Genomic DNA, 18005 nt, shown 5'->3' with positions numbered 1-18005 from the left:
ATGAGGTGGAGACATCGGCAGAGAATATGGAATGGCCGGTTCCTAAGGAGAGCAAAATCTGGTTGCGTGGGGTGTCCATGCTCCCTTCGAGACCATATGCACATAAGGGCCTCATTGTCAAACCAGCCGGTCTGAGGTAAGTGTTTGTGTGGACTCTTACTTGCGTCTTTACTTTTAAGATTTTGCAGATACTAACTTACTTGCCTTTTCATTGTGCAGGGCCTTGGTGGTTGATGGAGAAGACATAAAAGTGCCACGCCAGCCAAGTAGCATCATTGGATGTCTTTGCAGGCATTATTACCCTGGCCTGGTCCCCATAGGAGACGGTGAGGAGGAGCCAGCTTGGTCTTGGGAGCATTGGAAACGAGCTCCGGATACCAAAGACAAGTGGGGCAGGGTGTATGGTAGTGCCGCCGAGCGGGTGGTCAATGATTTTTGGGTAAAATTCTTTGTCAATTTTCATAGTTATTTCTTTGCCAATCTTTAAAATCATTGCACTAATAAATGTTTTATCCTCTTATGCTCTTTGGCAGGACTTCTTTACTTGCGCCGAGGGTATGAAGGATGAAGCTAATGAGGTTGTGGAGGCGATTTCCAAGAAGATTGTCCAAGACATGCCCTATGAGGCGCGCGTTGATGCTGTGGTGAAGTATTTCGCGCACGAACGCAAAATGCTTCTATGAGGCGCGCGTTGATGCTGTGGTGAAGTATTTCGCGCACGAACGCAAAATGCTTCTCAAAAAGTCTCTAGCCCGGAGAGTGCATCTCACCCGTTCCATGTACATGAAGGTAGTTTCCTTTTACTTATGATTGCCTGGATCAAAACAACTTACTTTCATTCCTAAGTTGGATGTATTTGGCATACTTCAGGCGGTTCCCTCATGGTGCAACAACAATGTTCCTTGCTACCAGCAAATCATATGCAAATGGATAGACCCGGAGTGGAGGGCCCAACATCGAATGGCTTCGGAGCGGCATGCCTTGATGGGTGGTCCGGTACACCTTCAAGGCAACCTCAACCTCCACGCTTACGTGCAGAAGAAGGTAATAATATCATTCGGCTTCTCAACTTCTAAACTTGTGCTCTTATGGATGTTATTGCTTCTATTGCAGAATAGGGAGAGAGGTGAGGGCCAAGAGAAGCTCAATACCTTCACGGGATTATGTCTCCCGCAAGTCAAAGAAACCGGAAGGGGGGTGGGTCAACCCAGGCGCTGGATTGAGGATTGATGCATACAGTGGGAAGTTCAAGGAGCACAACGGGCCTGACTCTGATCCGGCCTCACATGACATTGACGCTACAATTTCCCTCCAGTCGGGAGATGGCAAGAAGGGTGGTCGGTTATATGTTGGCGACGGTGCCATCCGTAAGAAGGACATCCCAAAACACTCTCACCTCCGTGCTACCACGTCGAGCTCAGGTCCTGCTATAGAGCATCGCCCACAGCCTGGGCTGCACGTGCTCCATCAACTCGAGGTATCTTTTGCTTCATCGACCTTCCTTGTGATTTCTTCTTTGTATTGCAACGATGGTGAACTTGTTGTGATGGCATATTGTAGGCCAATGCCAGGCTTCGAGAGGAGGAAGCCATGAAAATGCAGCAGGCCCTGTTTCAACAGCAAGAATTCATGGTTAAACAATAGGCAATCCTGCAGGAGACATTTGCTCAACTCAGAAATAATATGCAGGGTTCCACTTTGCCCGTTCTTCCTCCTCTTCCGACTCTTCCTAATTTCAACTTTGTAAGTCTCTGAACTTTTCAATCATGCATCTTACCTTCATGCTTGAAGATCATGAATCTTACCATCTCATCCTCTCGTGCTTCAAGTTTTCTCAGTCGGGACAAGGCTCCAATAACTGTGTGGTAGGTGGATCTTCACCTGGCCAAGCAAGTCCAGTGACACCCACTACGGTTCATGTCGCTTCGACCTCCCCGCAACAATGATCACTTGAGGTAGTCGTCCATGTTTGTCCATTGTTGATGCTTGCGTCTTCTCGTTGCTTGTGCTTCTCAACTTAAAACTTGTGCATTGTTGATGGTAGAGTCCACAAGCGTCGATGCTTATATTGTACATACTTCCTAGCTTCTATTTGAGCCTCATATGTTGATGCTTGTTGACTCTTTTTCCTTATCCATCTTTGCAACTTATCTTTAGAAACTCATGCGTGTGATAATGGACTTATAGGTTTGCATTGTGGATGGCGTTGACGGTGGGCATATATGCTGCGGTGGAGCTCATTGGTTCATGCTTGGTGTGAACTTGGAACTCATGATCCTTTAATTTGTGAACCTCTGGTTGCATATGTATGTATGTTGTTGTGAACCTTCGTTGGATATGTATGCACTGTGTGGACCTGAAACTTACGGTCCTTTCGTTTGTGATCTTCTGTTGCATACCTATGCATATGTGGACTCTGCACTCATGTACGGCTGGATATATGTATTACTTGATATATGTTTGTTGGTCATGGTCATGTACTGCTGGATACATATATTTGTTGGATATATGTGCTGCTGGATAGATGTACTACTGTATATATGTTGTTGCTGCTCCCTGAAGTGATATATGTGCTGCTGGATAGATGTATTTGTGTATATATGTTGTTGCTGCTCCCTGAAGCGCCTGTATATATGTTATATGGCCTAAAAGCCGTGTAGCCCAGCACCTGGCACCCGGCTTATGGCCTATAAGCCGTGTATCCCAGCACCTGGCACCCGGCTTATAAGCCATATGGCTGTGGCCAACACATAAGCCGTGTATCCCAGCACCTGGCACCCGGTTTATAGACCATCTGGACACATGAGCAGGCTATATAAACCGTGTACCTCAGTTAACCGGTACCTGGCTTATATATGTATATAAAAACCGCGCTGTTGTCGGCGGAACTCGGCTTATATAGTAACCGTGCGGTTTGCGGTTGCACCCGGCTTATATATAAACCGTGTGTTCACGGTCGCACCCGGCTTATATATAAACCATGTGTTCGCGGTCGCACCCGGCTTATATATAAACCGTGCGTTCACGGTCGTACCCGGCTTATATATAAACCGTGCGTTCGCGGTCGCACCCAGCTTATATATAAACCGTGCGTCGGCAGTTGCACCCGGCTTATATATAAACCGTGCCCTGACAACGGCACTCGACTTATATAGACGGTGACACATGGCCGTTAACATCAGGCTACCGTCAGGTTACTTTATTAAACCGGGAGCCCTATGAAAATACTCGGTTTATACATAAGCCGGGCTTTTTCGGTTCGGCTCTCGGCTTATATAGTATAAGCCGGTCGACTGTAAACCGAGTGCTATAAGCCGGGAGTTTTACTCGGCTTATATATAAACCAAGTTTATATCAATGTAAGCCGAGTGTATTTGCTACACGGCTTATAAGTTTTTCCCTGTAGTGATGGCCTGCTAGCATGGCCGATATGACTTTGGCGATTGTGAAGTTCTAGTTCACGGGGCCTCGGAAGGCTGCCGATTAATTACGTCCGTGATTCGAAGTCGCAAACCATGTCGGATTAAGCTATTGCAATGATCGTCGTCTTCAAGTCTCATCTTCTCCAAGTGCTCGGTGTGGACGATGATGATGATGTTAGGGAATAGAAGGGTGGAGCGGTGCATCTGTCACTCTGGCGATTCTTGGTAGTATATCTCCGGCTTGTGGATGTCCAATGATGAAGATGTCTGGCCTCGTCAGCTCAGACAGATGGGTGGCCCTCGCCCCGTCTTATCGATGTCCGATGATGAAGAAGTCTGGCTTCGTCAGCTCAGACAGATGGGTGGCTCTCGCCTTGTCGGTGCCCGGCCTGGTGGTGTCTGCATCGTCGGTGTCGGACTGGGTGTCTTGCCTTCGCCTCGTTGGTGTCAGGCAAGATAGGGGTAGCTTCATCGAAAAAGGACATGTCGGTGAACTGGCTTCGCATGGTCGAAGCTCGGACGATGTTGGGGAACAGTCATGATGTAGAAGTCGGGGTAGACTTGAGTGTTTCCGCGTAGCATGCGGCGTCGCTTTAAGATGACGAGCTCGTCGATGTTGACCTCGGGGCGTCGCAGTTACGGGGACGACCTCTGCTCGGTTTAGACGGTTGGTGTCGTAGAATGGCGACATGTCGGTGCACTCGGGATCCTCGCCTGGCGATAAGTGCAATATGATAGCGACATCATGTGGATGTACGGTGGAGACGATGTAGATCCTCGCCAGATGATGAGCTGATGAGGTTTGCGACGCCGTGTCGATGTAGTCCGTCGACTTGTCGTGGCAATTGGCGTCCTCACCGGGAGAGAGGTTGATGAATATGGCGACGTCATGTTGATGTAGTAGCCTTCCACGTTGAGCCGGAGGTTGGTGATGACGGCACTGGCGCGGTTGATGAAGATGTGAAGACGATGCAGGGCAGGTTGTACATCTACGAAGTCCACGGCGAAGCCAGATTGCTCGCCGGCAACGCCATCGCATGATCTTCATATTTGGTCATGTCGTGTGGGGCAGAGCTAGCAACCAGTTGCACGTGGACTAGCTCCAGTCTTCCCTCCGTTGTGATTCACATCGCCCACTCGCTCGACGCCCTGAAATGGGAGAGGTGGATAAAGAGAGAAAGAGGTAGATGGAAGATGAAGTACTTAGGCATGCCACCAGAGAAGTTGGACTTCGTGACTTCACTTTTCAAGTAGTTGAGGTAGATAGTGATGAAGCCTTGGACGTCGGCCGCCTCCTCCTCGCGTGCACATGGCTTCCGTTGGCGCGCATAGTCGCGCGCTGCTTTGGTTGCTTCTGTCTCTCTGGGTGGGTGCCTACCTTTGGTGTGCGCTCTGACTCGCCGCTCACGAATGTCCATTAGTGCAGAATTAGCCTTTAGTTCCTGTTCGTAAGGTCCTTTAGTCTCGGTTCACTAACCGAGACTAAATGGTGGGGACTAAAGCTCCCCCCTCCTTCCCTCCCTAGTCCCGATTCGTCATGGCCGGGACCAAAGGCCGGGGGCTAGGGGACCTTTAGTCCCGGTTGGTGACACCAACCAGGACTAGAGATTTAGGGTAGGGTTTTTTATTTATGAATCATGGTTTATTTTTCCTTTCCATTTTGTGTTTTCCATTTAATTGTTTATCATTTCAAACATATTTTACACTATTGCAGTTTTCAAGTGCCATTGCTATCACATACTGTACACGTCATATATAATAGAATTTCTCATACGACCACACACACACATACATATATAATTTCTCCTATAATTTGCAGACCATTACATGCAGGCATTAGGTGTAACGGTATTCTCCTTCGGGAGCTATGACCTGGTCAAGCAAAAATCCCACAATTTCCTCTTGAAGTGCTCATATGCGGTCCGTTGGTAGGAGCTTATCCTGCATCTCTTGCATCTTTATTAAAGAAGGAGATCAATATGAATATATTAGTTGTGTGTATATAGATTGGATCATTGAGAAAAACACCTTTCAATTGTGTTTACGTACCCAAAGTTGTCTTGCAGATGTGCTTCTTTCAGACGTCATCGTGCGAATGTTCTCGCAAATGTAGTGCGCACATAAATTATTCCCCGACGCCCGTCTCATGCACTTTACGAGAATAGAATTCAATCAGATAATAATTAATCAAGCACGATAATGATATTTAAACTAGAATTAAAGAGATGCGCGGACGTGGGTCGCACCCATTTTAGCTCTTGTTTCCATTGGCCTCTAACCTTTTTGATGAACTTATGTCAAACCCTGCCCGTCGGCAACGAGAATGAATACAAGAGTTATTAATTAGTTGATATCAGGAAACAAACTAAAGAGGCCGACATAGTGCGATAATGATTGAAATTACCTGTCAGGCATGTCCTTCACAATTGAGTATTCTTGAGGTTCTTTAAGTAGTGAGTCCAGTACGTAAACTTTTCTCTCGTCAACTTTAATGATTAACAGGATCCAGTGAAAACTGCATGCACACATGTTTGTATAATTAAGCAGGCATGTGCATAACTCATCAACTACACTTATTAACATCTAGTAAGCAAAACATAATTTGTAGTACAAGACAGTAATACTCACCCGAAGTTGTAAGAAAGTAGTATTTCTGGTTGGGTATTTAGTCGCTTCAAAAACTGTAGCAAGTTTTGCTCTGTTTCATTTTAGAGATGTGACCACATCTCTTCATTAACGGTATTTGGGTCAATGAACCTAATGCCATAGCATGCATCTCTTTTCATTTCATAAGTCTTCATTCTACATAATACCATAGAAAATAATATAGTGAGGATAATTACAGGTAATGAACGAGCACATAGAGACTTAAATTACAGAAAGAAATCACGTACAAACAATAGTAACCGACGAACGATTTGTCGAGTGCGTCTTGATTGAATAACTGTAATATTTCTTGAAACTCAACCCACAAATCTTTTGCATTGAAGTAATGCTCTACCTTGACTTTCACCACGAGGGCATCTCGCCTGTTCTTTATTTCTCTCATGTACCACTCATGCAATCTATGCATTTTAGTTGATAGAAGCGGGACCTCCTCAGGCCTGACCAGAGGTTGACCAGGGACATACTTCTATGCTACTTCGCCATCTTTAATCCCGGCGATAGGCTCGATCTCTAGGAGTTGATAAACAGTGACACCGGCCTCTTTAGCCATCCTTCTATGACCGTGGTTATTAGCAGCTTATCGGCGGTACTCACATATGTGGTTGTACAATGAGCAGGGGATCGATTGCACTGCTTGTTCTCCCGGCTGGGGAATAGTTTTCCTGCATTTTTTACCTGCTTGGCTCAAGCTCGAGCTCGACTCCTTGTTTTTTTGTGCATGATATAACTTCTTAATAAAGCGCTCATAGTCTGAGTTCGTTCTCTTCGCAGCCGGTTGAGAATTATCAATAGTGTGTTGTACGAATCCCTCAGGTATTTTCTCCTTTGGTGGTGGCGGCGGTTTCGTTGCAAAATGGGCCTTCACTTGCGCAGCCACTTCGGCGTTGTTTTCCTTCATAGTCATCTCGTAAGCCAACTTTGTTTTGGCAGGAGGAGAGGCTTTCTTGCTTGGTGATCTCTTCCGTTTTGGAGAAGGCTGACACACCGAGATCGATATGGCTGACTCGCGCTGGTGGGCTCCGTCTCGGGGTGGAGTGCTGGAGTTGGCTGACGCGGTGGTGGACTAGCGCCGTGCTCTGTCTCGGGCAGGGTTGGAGTTGGCTGATGCGGTGGCCGACTTGGAGGAGGAGTCGGCTGACGCGGTGGCGCACTTGGAGGAGGAGTTGGCTGACGCGGTGGTGGAGTTGGAGGAGCAGGAGTTGGCTGACGCGGTGGCGCACTTGGAGGAGGAGCCAGCTGATGCGATGGACTTGGAGGAGGAGGCAGCTGACGCGGCGGACATGGAGGAGCAGTCGGTGGCCTTGGAAAGACAATGCAATCATTTCTCCATAGAATGATGTGGTGTATGGCGTCTCCTAGTGTGCACTCCTGTCACCTCCAGGAATGTCAAGCTCTAGCCCATCATATACCGACATTACTTCATCCACCCCAACATGAGCATAGCGACCTGGAATCAGATTGCCGTGGAAGGTTGCTTTAGGGGGTTTTGCTAAAGCATAGCCATCCGCCACCTTCATGGATATGTTCTTCACTTTCATGTGTGTAGCTCACAAGGTGTCGTACCTTTGATATCATCCATGAGGTATGTAGCCAGCAGTGCATCATCGGCCTGGGTGGAACCCACACTTCTTTTCACCATAGATGAGACGGTGCTATCCAATGTTGGATCTTCATGTTGCTGCCGCGCTGAGATGCCCTTTCCTAGCTAAGTGAGTCGATCTGCTCTTGCTAGCGCATGAAAGCGCATTCCAACTCCGTGTGCTTTGATTCTACCAGTTGAAGGCGAACTGCTTCCTCCTTCCTCTACTCCTCCTCCAACTTCCTCTTCTCCTCCTCCTGCTGCTTCTTTCTCACACGGCTTCTGTATGTGGCGTTCCAATCCACAAACCCGTCTAACCATGGAACAACGCCTTTACCTTGTGTTCGTCCCGGGTGTTTAGGATTCTTCAGGGCGCGCTTAACCTCGTCATTCTCTCTCCTGGGCTTGAACGCCCCTGTTCGAGCCTCTTGTATTGCAAGGAGTAAAACGTCGGTGGCTTCTTTAAGACTTGCCCGCTTCATAACCAGCCCTGTATTTGTGTCAAACTTCCCCCCATGCACATAAAACTAAATCCGGCACCTGTCGGGCAAACTCAATGTAACTGGAGTGACCCTTGCAACAACCATCTGTTCCTCAGCTTGATCCCACTTAGGCTGGCCGACCTGGTAGCTACCTGGTCCCAGAGTATGGTGCCACTTTTTTTCGCAGCATTAATCTTGTTTATTCTCGACCATTCGAGAGCTGCTTCCGATTCCTTGAACTTCACGAAAGAGACCCAGAGATCTCTTGCCTTCACGAAAAACACCGATCAAGATGACCAGCTTGAGAGAGAAAAATCCGGAGCAATGGCTCGGGAAAAGGACTCTTTACGGCAGCCGATCAACATGACCGACGGACAAACCCTAGATACAGGCGGCGCGGCCCTCAGCGGCAGTCATGGAGGCCGGCCGCCCCGGTGGCGGCGCGCAGGGCGGAAGCGGTGGGCGGCGGCTTGGGTTGGATCGGTTAGGCTAGTACCATGTTAGAGGGATTGGTAAAACCATTGATTATTGCTTGAGCTTCGTCGGCATATATATAGGAATACAATGAGCAACTTGAAGTATAATACAAGGCAGGACCAAATCCTAGTCTATCCTATATTTTCTAATATTCAAAATACTCAACAAGCAGAATAAGAGTTTGTTATCAGAATATATTATGTATGTATGTATGTATGTATGTATGTACATGGTATATTAGTGATATATAGGCAAGGCAAGGCACAGAGAAGCAGAGTGGATCGAAAAATGGATTATTTGCTCAAAGTCATGGTAGCAGTAGCACTCGTCTTGGTCACGGCCTCGGCCATAGCCATCCACCTCCTGACCACCAGATCCAAGAAGAAATCGAAGGTGCCCCCTGGCTCCCTTGGCTTACCGGTGATCGGTCACACCCTTGGCTTCCTCCGTTCCCTCCGCGGCAACACCTCCGACCGGTGGATACAGGACCGGATCAACAGGTATGGGCCGGTTTCCAAGCTATCGCTCTTCTGCACGCCGACGGTTCTCCTGGCGGGGGGGCCGGCGGCCAACAAGATGCTCTTCTTCAGCGGCATGCTTCGGCAGAGGCAGGCCCGGTCCGTCCACCGTATTATCGGGGAGAAGAGCATCCTCGACCTGCACGGCGACGAGCACTGCCGCATCCGCGGGGCACTAATGGAGTTCCTCAAGCCCGACATGCTCAGGGAGTATGTCGGGAGGGTTGACGCCAAGGTGAGGCAGCACCTAGAGGAGAAGTGGTACGGCCGCTCCACCGTGACGGTGCAGCCACTCATGAGGCAGCTCACGTTCGAGGTCATAACCTCGCTGCTCTTCGGCCTCGAGGCCGGGGCCGAGCGGGACGCCCTGGCAGAGGACTTGGTGCGCATGCTGGAGGGCATGTTCTCCATCGCCGTGAACCTGCCCTTGACGCGCTTCAGCCGGAGCCTCAAGGCCAGCCGAAGGGTTCGGCAGCTGCTGGAGGGGATCACCGTCGACAAGCAGGCTAAGCTGCGACACGGCAAGGCCTCGCCCAACAACGACCTCATCACCCGCCTGCTCAGCCTCACGGACCAACAGGGCAACCAGCTGCTGACCAACCAGGAGATCGTCGAAAACAGCATGGTCGCCCTGATTGCCGGCCATGACTCCACCTCTGTACTCATCACTTTCATGGTCCGGCAACTTGCCAATGATCCGGTCAACCTCGCCCGGATGGTGCAAGGTATATACGCATGCTTTAATTAATTAACTATTACCTTTTCCTCCTTCTTAATGTTTGTGTGTGTTTCGTTTGCGCCATGGTTTCCAATTATAGTTTCGGAAAAATTTCTCCGCCAGCCGAGCTCACCAAAATTCAGTGAATTTCACCGATTTCAGCTTTTTGCATTTTAAGCCAAATGACCGAATATTCACTTGATTTCAATTGAAAAATTTTAAAAATATTTGAATTCTTGTGCAGTACTGAAATTACTGAAATATTTTGGCCATAACGTAATTATTTTAGTGTCTATTGAAATTGCGGAAATTCAATGAATATCATTAAAATCTCACTACCATGATTACCACGTGCGTCTTGGTATGTACGTATGTATGCGTGTTTCTATATGTATATTGTGTGTAAGCCCTGAGAACATCCACACTCAGAGCAACAAGAGATTGCAAAGAACAAAGCTCATGGAGAGCCCCTGGCCTGGGAAGACCTCACAAAGATGAAGTTCACATGGCGGGTCGCACAGGAGACACTTCGCCTCGTCCCTCCACTATTCGGCAGCTTCAGAACAGCAATCCAAGACATGGAGTTCAAAGGCTACTGCATCCCAAAAGGATGGCAGGTCTGTCCACTTCTCACGTACCAATATAAGTAGTAGTAGTAGTAGTAGTAGTAGTAGTAGTAGTAGTAGTAGTAGTAGTAGTAGTAGTAGTATATAGCTAGTTGCACGTACCAACAATAATATAGATACAAATTAATGCAAAAATTTATAGTTGATCCTCTTTAACTATCAGGTGTATTTGTCGTCGACCGGAACGCACATGGACCCGACCATCTTCCATGAGCCTGCCAAGTTCGACCCCTCCCGGTTCGAGTCCGCCATGCCACCATGCTCCTTCATGGCGTTCGGTGGCGGCCCCACAATATGCCCTGGTATGGAGTTTGCCAAGATGGGAACATTGGTGACCATGCACCACCTGGTGACACACTTCAAATGGAAGCTTTGCTGCAAGGAGAACACTTACGCCAGGGACCCCTTCCCCGCGGCATTGCATGGGCTGCCCATAAAACTCGAGCAGTACATGTGACCTCTCTTTAATTGAATGCCACCAGAGTAACCATCAATCCTATAGGGTTTGCAAAATAAGGAGCTAGGCTGCTGCTACAACACAAAAGATGCCTATTGGAGGACTCTTGTAATATGATGTTTGAATTTTAGCATGCATGTATGGGTGGCTTGCCACCTACTCTCTCTCTCTCTCTCTCTCTCTCTCTCTCTCTCTCTCCCGGTTTATCTCAAAAATTTCGTTTTTCCCTTTGGTAAAGTCTCAATTCTATTTCTCCACATCACATGTTCAAATTTCAAGGTGTATTAAATTGTTGCATGTATGGATTAAGAGAAAACTCATCAATGCATGTAAATATTTTTGGCCATTTATTGGTCACGCATGCATGCATTGCAAGTAATGCATTTACAAACACAATTTTTTGAGGAAATTGAGTGCATTAATGGAGTACTTTTGCAAAATACAAAAACTATTCCTCCGCTCCCTATCTACCTTGGTTGATGAGATTTTTGAATCAAGACCTGTAAACCGGAAGGGAGGGAATAGTTTTTATGACAATCGTTTGCTTCACCTTTGTGATAATTAGGGCTACCTGCATCTTGTATGCACACGCCATGAGTAATGAACTAATATATTTTCAAAACCAAAACTTATCATAAGATTGCCTGTATCTTGGTAAAAATTGTCATGGATTTCAATGGGTCATATCTCACATCCCAAATGTTTTCCAAATCTGAAATGTTTAAAATTTCACAGGGAATTAATTTTTTTTCCTTGAAATGTTTGAGCTTCCTTGCTATTTAATTAGCTAGAATTTCCAATGATTCTTTGAGCATGCTAAAAGAAACCCGAAGAGCCACAAATTAAGGAGGAAACACAAAAGGGGTAAAAAAGAAAGTAAGTTAAATCTAAGAGAATTTGACAAAATAAATATTCAAAACAGAAGATAAATAAAATCGATGGAATCCAAATAGTAAAAAAAGAAACTAATTTCAACATAGGGAATCATACAATGGAATAATAAAATTTTAAGACCTGGAAATTACTTGAAGGAAATAAATGACCAAAAGGCCCAATAAGATGCTCATATTTTACGAATATAACAAAATAAATATAGGTCAAGTTTGCAATTGAAAGAAAACCAAATTCGAAACAGATTTTTAATTTAGAAAGAAACAAAAAAGGGAAAGGAAAGAAAAAACGAAACTAATGTACATGCACGTCACAGCTAGCATAGCCCAGCCCAACCACCTAGATCGAAGCAGTATGCCCGCGTTAAGTCATAGGCGTTCGATCAAGATCCAATGATGCACAACACACCCAAGCTCTCTCTCTCTCTCTCTCTCTCTCTCTCTCTCTCTCTCTCTCTCTCTCTCTCTCTAACGCCGACAGGTTGGACCCCCACATGAGCACATCCATCGTCAACCTCCTGCAAAGCCCGCCGTGCACAACCTCCCACGCCCGCTGCCCTCCCGTGCACGCTAGCGCCCATGGAGCTGACCTGTAAGACCTCGTCTTTTTTTTGCCCCAAGAACCTGACCACATTGCCGGCAGGCTGCTCGGTGACGAGACCCCATTACCCGACTATGCCCTAGTCAAATGCCGGCCAAATCCTAGCGGCGCAACCCCTGCCTCGATGAATCACTACCACATCCGCACCCCCCGATGACGTGTGCACCTCTTAGATATTCTCTGCTCGCCCAAAGCACCCTGCAACCCCAACCTTGCCATAGACCGACCCCCCCCCCCCCATAGCAACTCCGGCGAGCCCCGTAAACTTTTTTGAAACTTTAGTGCAGTCTCCCTGTACGTTAGTTGGGGCAGTGGAGATGGGATATTGTTTATGGTGTACAGGAAGGTGACGAAGGAGATGGAACATTGTACAGAGAGGAGAGAGGGGCAGATGGGAATGTGTGCATGAAAAATGCTTTGTGGTAGAATGATTTTGTTTTCTGCACAGATCACAGGATCTAATGAAAGGTGAACATACAGCACCCACTCTCTCTTCTCGAGCAGGACACAAACCCTAACAAAACTAGAAGAAACATCTGAAAATAGGGCCCTCCCCCAGGTAAGGGCCTGGATCCACCGCGCCGCCATGGCCCTAAGGCCACTAGAGACGAGGCGGACCGGCGGCGGCGGCGGCGGGGGAAGAGGAACCCTAGGATTTTCTTAGGGGATGAGGTGACTATGTACCCCCTTTCTCTTTCTAATACATATGAATAAAAATATATTTTCACATATATAAATTGCTAAAATAATATAACACTATTATTTGCAATTTTGAATAATGAATACTTTTTAGTCTGGGAGGAAAAAAAAGAGAAACCTAAAATAGTGTGAGGGTGTAGGTGAGTAGCTGCTCTGCCACAACAGAAGAGTGCAAAGATTTAATAAGGGATTTTGCTAAAGTTAATTTCACACATTGCTTCCGAGAAGCAAATACTGCAGCAGACGGATTAGCTAAACATCGCTATAGTTCTAGATCTCAAAGCTTTTGGGATGTGTCTATGCGTGATTTTATGTCCCACCTTCATGTAAATGACCTATCTATTATCTGAGAAGTAAAGTAATTTTACTGTCAAAAGAAAAGAAAGGAGTACCTTCTTTAATTTGCCGCAACTCCTCGATTGATAAGTTCTAATTATTTTGGTAATACATAATAGATAATTATACTGAATAATTACTTTGTGATTCTAAAAATTGAATGGGTTACGATCCACGAAAGCGATTGACCCGAAGACCTTTCAGAAAAAAATGAAATCATCTACAAAAGATATTTTCTGAAATTAAACAAAAATGAAATCAGTGCCAACACATCGAACTACAAACCACCTTCTAATAAAATGTTAAAACAGAAATGGCAAAAGTCAATGAATTAGCAAGTTACTTCTGATAAAGCATTCATTGGCAAGATGAGATTGTAACATTCATTAATTCTGAAAACAACAATTCTGAATTTTATTAGACAGTCACATAGTACTCCCTCCGTCCCATAACATAGAGCGTTTTTTACACTAGAAGGAGTACATTTTAGGTAGCATGAAAAAAATTTACTGGTTGGTGCGTAGTATATCCTGGGCGAGCCTGCCCAGTGCAGTGTAGGAGGAGCCTCCCCCGTCGTGGACGGCCTTCCTGCATACGGCCTTCATCTCGGCGGCCTTAGCCCTTGCCTTGCTCCCGTCGTGGGAGTCGGCGTCCATGAGCGCCTTGACGGCGCGTTCCAGCTCCGACGCCTCAACGAAGTTGTTCCTGTTCCTGTCCACCTCCATGGCCACGGCCACGCCCGTGTAGGCCACCAGCGTGAAGGCGTTGAGGTGCTGCTCGGCGTAGAGCGGCCACGGCACCATGGGCACGCCGAACCACAGGCTCTCGAGGGTGGAGTTCCACCCGCAGTGCGTCACGAAGCCTCCTACGGCGGCGTGCCCGAGTATCTCCTTCTGCGGCGCCTTGGTCGGCCACACCAGGCCCTTCCCCTTGGTCCTCTCCAAGAAGCCCTCTGGCAGCAGCTCCCCGAGGTCCGCGTCCGTGGGTTGTAGCGGCGTGTCGGGTGCCGGCGGGCCACGCAGCACCCACAGGAACCTGTGCCCGCTGCGCTCCAGCCCGTGTGCCACCTCGTGTGCCTGCGCCGCCGTGGAGAACCCTGCGCTCCCGAAGCACAGGAACACTACCGAGGCCAGAGGCTGCGCCTCCAGCCACAGCTCGCACGCATGCGCCTGCTCGGCCTGCGCCGGGAAAGAGAGCACTGGGCCTACTGGATACAGCGTCGGGCCATTGCCGGCGATGGCAGCAACGACGCTCTGCTCCAGCTCGGCCGCCGTGTTAATGATGACGCCGTTGGCTTTCCAGGAAACGCCTGCCATGGTACATGAACCATGTGTAGTTGGGGTTCTTCTTGTCCATCAACCCCACCGGGAGGCACAAGGGCGGCACCGGAGGCAGCCCAGGCAGGGACAACATGCCTTGCATCTCCCCGAACTCCACGGTCACCTCCTCGTGGAGCGCCGGCAAGCGGACCAAGAGTGCATAGAAGGCGGCATGGGCGGTGAAGTAGACGTAGGCCGGCACGGAGAGCTCGCGGCTCACATCCAGCAGCGTCGTGCCGAAGAAGTCGATGAGTAGCGCGGCCACCGGGCAAGTCATCGCGGACATGGCCGCCTTCACGTGCTCTGCGTGCAGCTCAACAAATCGGGAGACGAACTCCTCGATGCCCACGGAGTCCGTCGGGGGCTCCACGGCCGGGAGCTGGTGGAAGCGAATGTCCAGGCCGGAAGCTTCCTCCCGGGCTACGTGACCGGCCACCTCGGACCTGTCACTCTCGGACGGCGCCTGCATCACTAGCACCGTCAGCGACAGGGCCCCGCCACAGCGGGCAAGCAGCCGCTTGCCGACATCGAGCATGGACAGAAGGTGGCCGGCGGGCCAGATGGGCACCAAAACCACGGTCTGGGTTGCCATCGACAATCTAACTAGCTATTGGCCGGTGATGAACCTAGTCCTTGCTTGGGAAGAAGTTGATGCTCGGCAAATATTTATGGACGTTGCTAACTTCCAAACGATCGGAATATTGCAACAGATCCGACTGATGCTTTCTCTTTTCTTTAGGCTCCAACGCTGACTTCTAAACCTCCCGCATCCGTTCGGACCATGTTGTACCGACACGATCCGAACAGCGGAAGCCACCCAAAGTGGGTCTATATTGATCTGCGCGGCGGTCCGGACGCGTTTTCTCTCGTAAATCAGAGACAAACATTAGGGGGCTTTGTGGGAGTCTGGACCGCTCCCAAGCCCGCTTCTGACCACACTGGCCAACCCAAACCCTTAACCCGCGCCTCCCTGTTTTTCATCCCACGGTCCGTGTCGCATTCAAGCCGGCCCAAGGCATGCAGCGGCTGGCATTGATGTCGCGATTTGACCGGACGAGAAGGCGGCGCAGACGGACGCGACCTCTCTGGCGTCGCCGCTGCTTCAGTGCGGACACCGCGTCCCTAGGAACCAACTCGATCCGGACGCTACGCCGCAATGAAGCGGGCTGACCGCCCCCCCCCCCCCCCCCCCCCCCCCGCCGGTCTGGCATGGTCATGACAATTTAAGCCGTGCTCCGGCACCGTTCAGATCTGCACCCTCCGGAGCACGGCACCATCCTCCTCTCCGAGCCCGCGGCGATACCGAAGTCCTGGTTCTCTGTGGCGGTAGGCGGCACCGATGGAAGTTCCTCGTCAAACGAATCGTGGCGTAGCTGCCCTCGCTCACCTAGACCATTTGCATCCATGGTGGCAGGCTTCTCCGGTGACGAGGAGGAGCAGTCACAGCAATGGCCCCATATCCTCTTGGAGGCGGCTCTGATGGACGAAGAATTTGCCCCTCGGATGTAGATCATGACGTAGCGTTTGCAACTTCAGATGGACCCGACACCTCCTTCAAAATCGCGCGTGAGGGAGGAGCCACCGGCCATGCCGCAGGTCCGCGTTAAGTTGAGCCGGCATCCCCACTCTGACTGGTAAAGAACGAGCCGGTGTCCCCGCGGTGTCTAGATATATCCATACCTAAACAAATTTAAGACATGTAATTCAGGTCAAAGGAACTACTATATAGAAAAGGGTAGCCAATTGCATACAATACAATCAACATGATTGATCGAACCAAGTATGACAACATGCCAGAAATTAAGTATGACTAGCGTAGTCGTGTAGTACTATGTAAACCATGAGCAACGAATTAAGTTTGGTGCCATATGGTGTAACATGCATTATTCTGCACCGCTATATGTCAAAACTGCATCATGACAATTGACACACAACACTTGTGATTTCATAACTTATCTGTAATGGGACAAATGCTAGGGTGTGGATGGGAGCAGGCCGCTCAAACATTTGTTTATCTATATAAATGAGTTATTTGAACATATGCATGTCCGGATAATTTCAAGAAGACCCAGAATAAGACAATATATCTAAGTAATATAAACATTATGAATGAAGATTTTCCATACATAAAAAATAATATAACAATGATTTCACATAAAGAAAGTATTTTTTTGTTGCAAAATGTAACAAGCACATACTACCGAGGTAGGATGATTAGCCAATATAACTTCTCCACAAGTCTTCCGAGATAGTAGATGCCGAGTCATCATGCAATATTTTGTAGACCAAAACTAGTTGCTTCAGAATATTTTCAATTGGAATCAAAATCTAAAGTTGGATCGCTACCGTGTGCATGTGGGGAGGTTTGATATAATACAAAACACACATGTTATTTGATGTAGGGTTCATCTGTTTGTTCACCATAGGAGGGCTCACTGGAATAGTATCTAGCAAATTGTGGGCTAGAAATTGCTCAGATGATACTTATTATGTGTTTCCACATTTCCATTATGTACTTTCTACGGGAGACGTTTTTGCTTTAATTGCTGGATTTTACTATTCGATGAGTAACACTTCCTTTTGTAAATCTTTCATTAATTCTTCAATTGCTCTTTTTTTTCTTTAATAAATTTGGGAATCCAATATGGATTTTGACGTGGATTATACTGATTTGTTTTTGAATTTCTATATTTTTAATTACTTCATAACTAGGGCTGCAAACGAGTCGAGCTCGAGCGAGTTGGACTAGGCTCAACTCAACTCATACTAAAATTTGAGCGGGCTCAAATTGGGTGAAGCTCAAGGTCGAGCGGTAGAAAGTGGCTCGTGCTCAGCTTGTACCGATCTCGAGTCAATCTCGAGCTAGTTTTGAACTAAATAAGATGATATTATTTTTAACAATCTAAGTCAAATTTTCAAACAAGATCAGCCACAACACAACATCAGAATCCATTATAGAATATTATTTTAATCAAAACTGTGATAATATATCTTTTTCAAGGTAGTTTGGCGTATTCTCTCTCAATGAACTCAAGCTTTTTTTTGGAGTGTATCTCAATGAACACAAGTAACTAATAGTAAGGGATCCTAGATGAATTGCCAAGAGAACAAAACGTAGTAGCGTCTACTCCCAAAAGTTGACAAAATAGCAAGATATTTAACACGCGGCTGACCATGTACCAAATTAAGGCCTAAATTTTCTCTGTGCTTAATT

The 18005-nt window shown here is 47.7% G+C and overlaps 1 protein-coding gene, 2 long non-coding RNA genes and 1 pseudogene across 3 annotated transcripts; 3 read left to right on the top strand and 1 right to left on the bottom strand.

The window, feature by feature from the left end:
- Positions 1-225: 225 nt before the first annotated feature.
- LOC125539167 lies at positions 226-679 on the top strand. Its single transcript, XR_007296857.1, has 2 exons — positions 226-439; positions 534-679. It is a non-coding gene; the product is annotated as an uncharacterized LOC125539167 (long non-coding RNA).
- Positions 680-1181: 502 nt separating this feature from the next.
- Positions 1182-2243, top strand: LOC125538613. The gene is made up of 4 exons (XR_007296535.1): positions 1182-1477; positions 1561-1743; positions 1830-1955; positions 2188-2243. It is a non-coding gene; the product is annotated as an uncharacterized LOC125538613 (long non-coding RNA).
- Positions 2244-8936: 6693 nt separating this feature from the next.
- LOC125540828 (cytochrome P450 716B1-like) lies at positions 8937-10946 on the top strand. Its single transcript, XM_048704376.1, has 3 exons — positions 8937-9870; positions 10293-10480; positions 10653-10946. Exons 1-3 carry the CDS (start codon positions 8937-8939, stop codon positions 10944-10946), a joined length of 1416 nt encoding a protein of 471 aa, XP_048560333.1.
- Positions 10947-13978: 3032 nt separating this feature from the next.
- On the bottom strand, positions 13979-15389 carry LOC125537748 (annotated as a pseudogene).
- Between the last annotated feature and the right edge of the window lie 2616 nt (positions 15390-18005).

This window comes from Triticum urartu, chromosome 1 (genome assembly GCF_003073215.2).
Source record: "Triticum urartu cultivar G1812 chromosome 1, Tu2.1, whole genome shotgun sequence".
NCBI classification, from domain to species: Eukaryota; Viridiplantae; Streptophyta; class Magnoliopsida; order Poales; family Poaceae; genus Triticum; species Triticum urartu.
Note: the sequence above shows the minus strand (reverse complement) of the source record. Positions and strands in the feature narration are given on the sequence as shown.

Coding starts and splice junctions, on each gene's coding strand:
- LOC125540828 (XM_048704376.1), top strand. CDS start 8,937: ATGGTAGCAGTAGCACTCGTCTTGGTCACGGCCTCGGCCATAGCCATC. Junction 9,871..10,292: donor CCTCGCCCGGATGGTGCAAG/GTATATACGCAT, acceptor ATCCACACTCAG/AGCAACAAGAGATTGCAAAG. Junction 10,481..10,652: donor GCATCCCAAAAGGATGGCAG/GTCTGTCCACTT, acceptor TTTAACTATCAG/GTGTATTTGTCGTCGACCGG.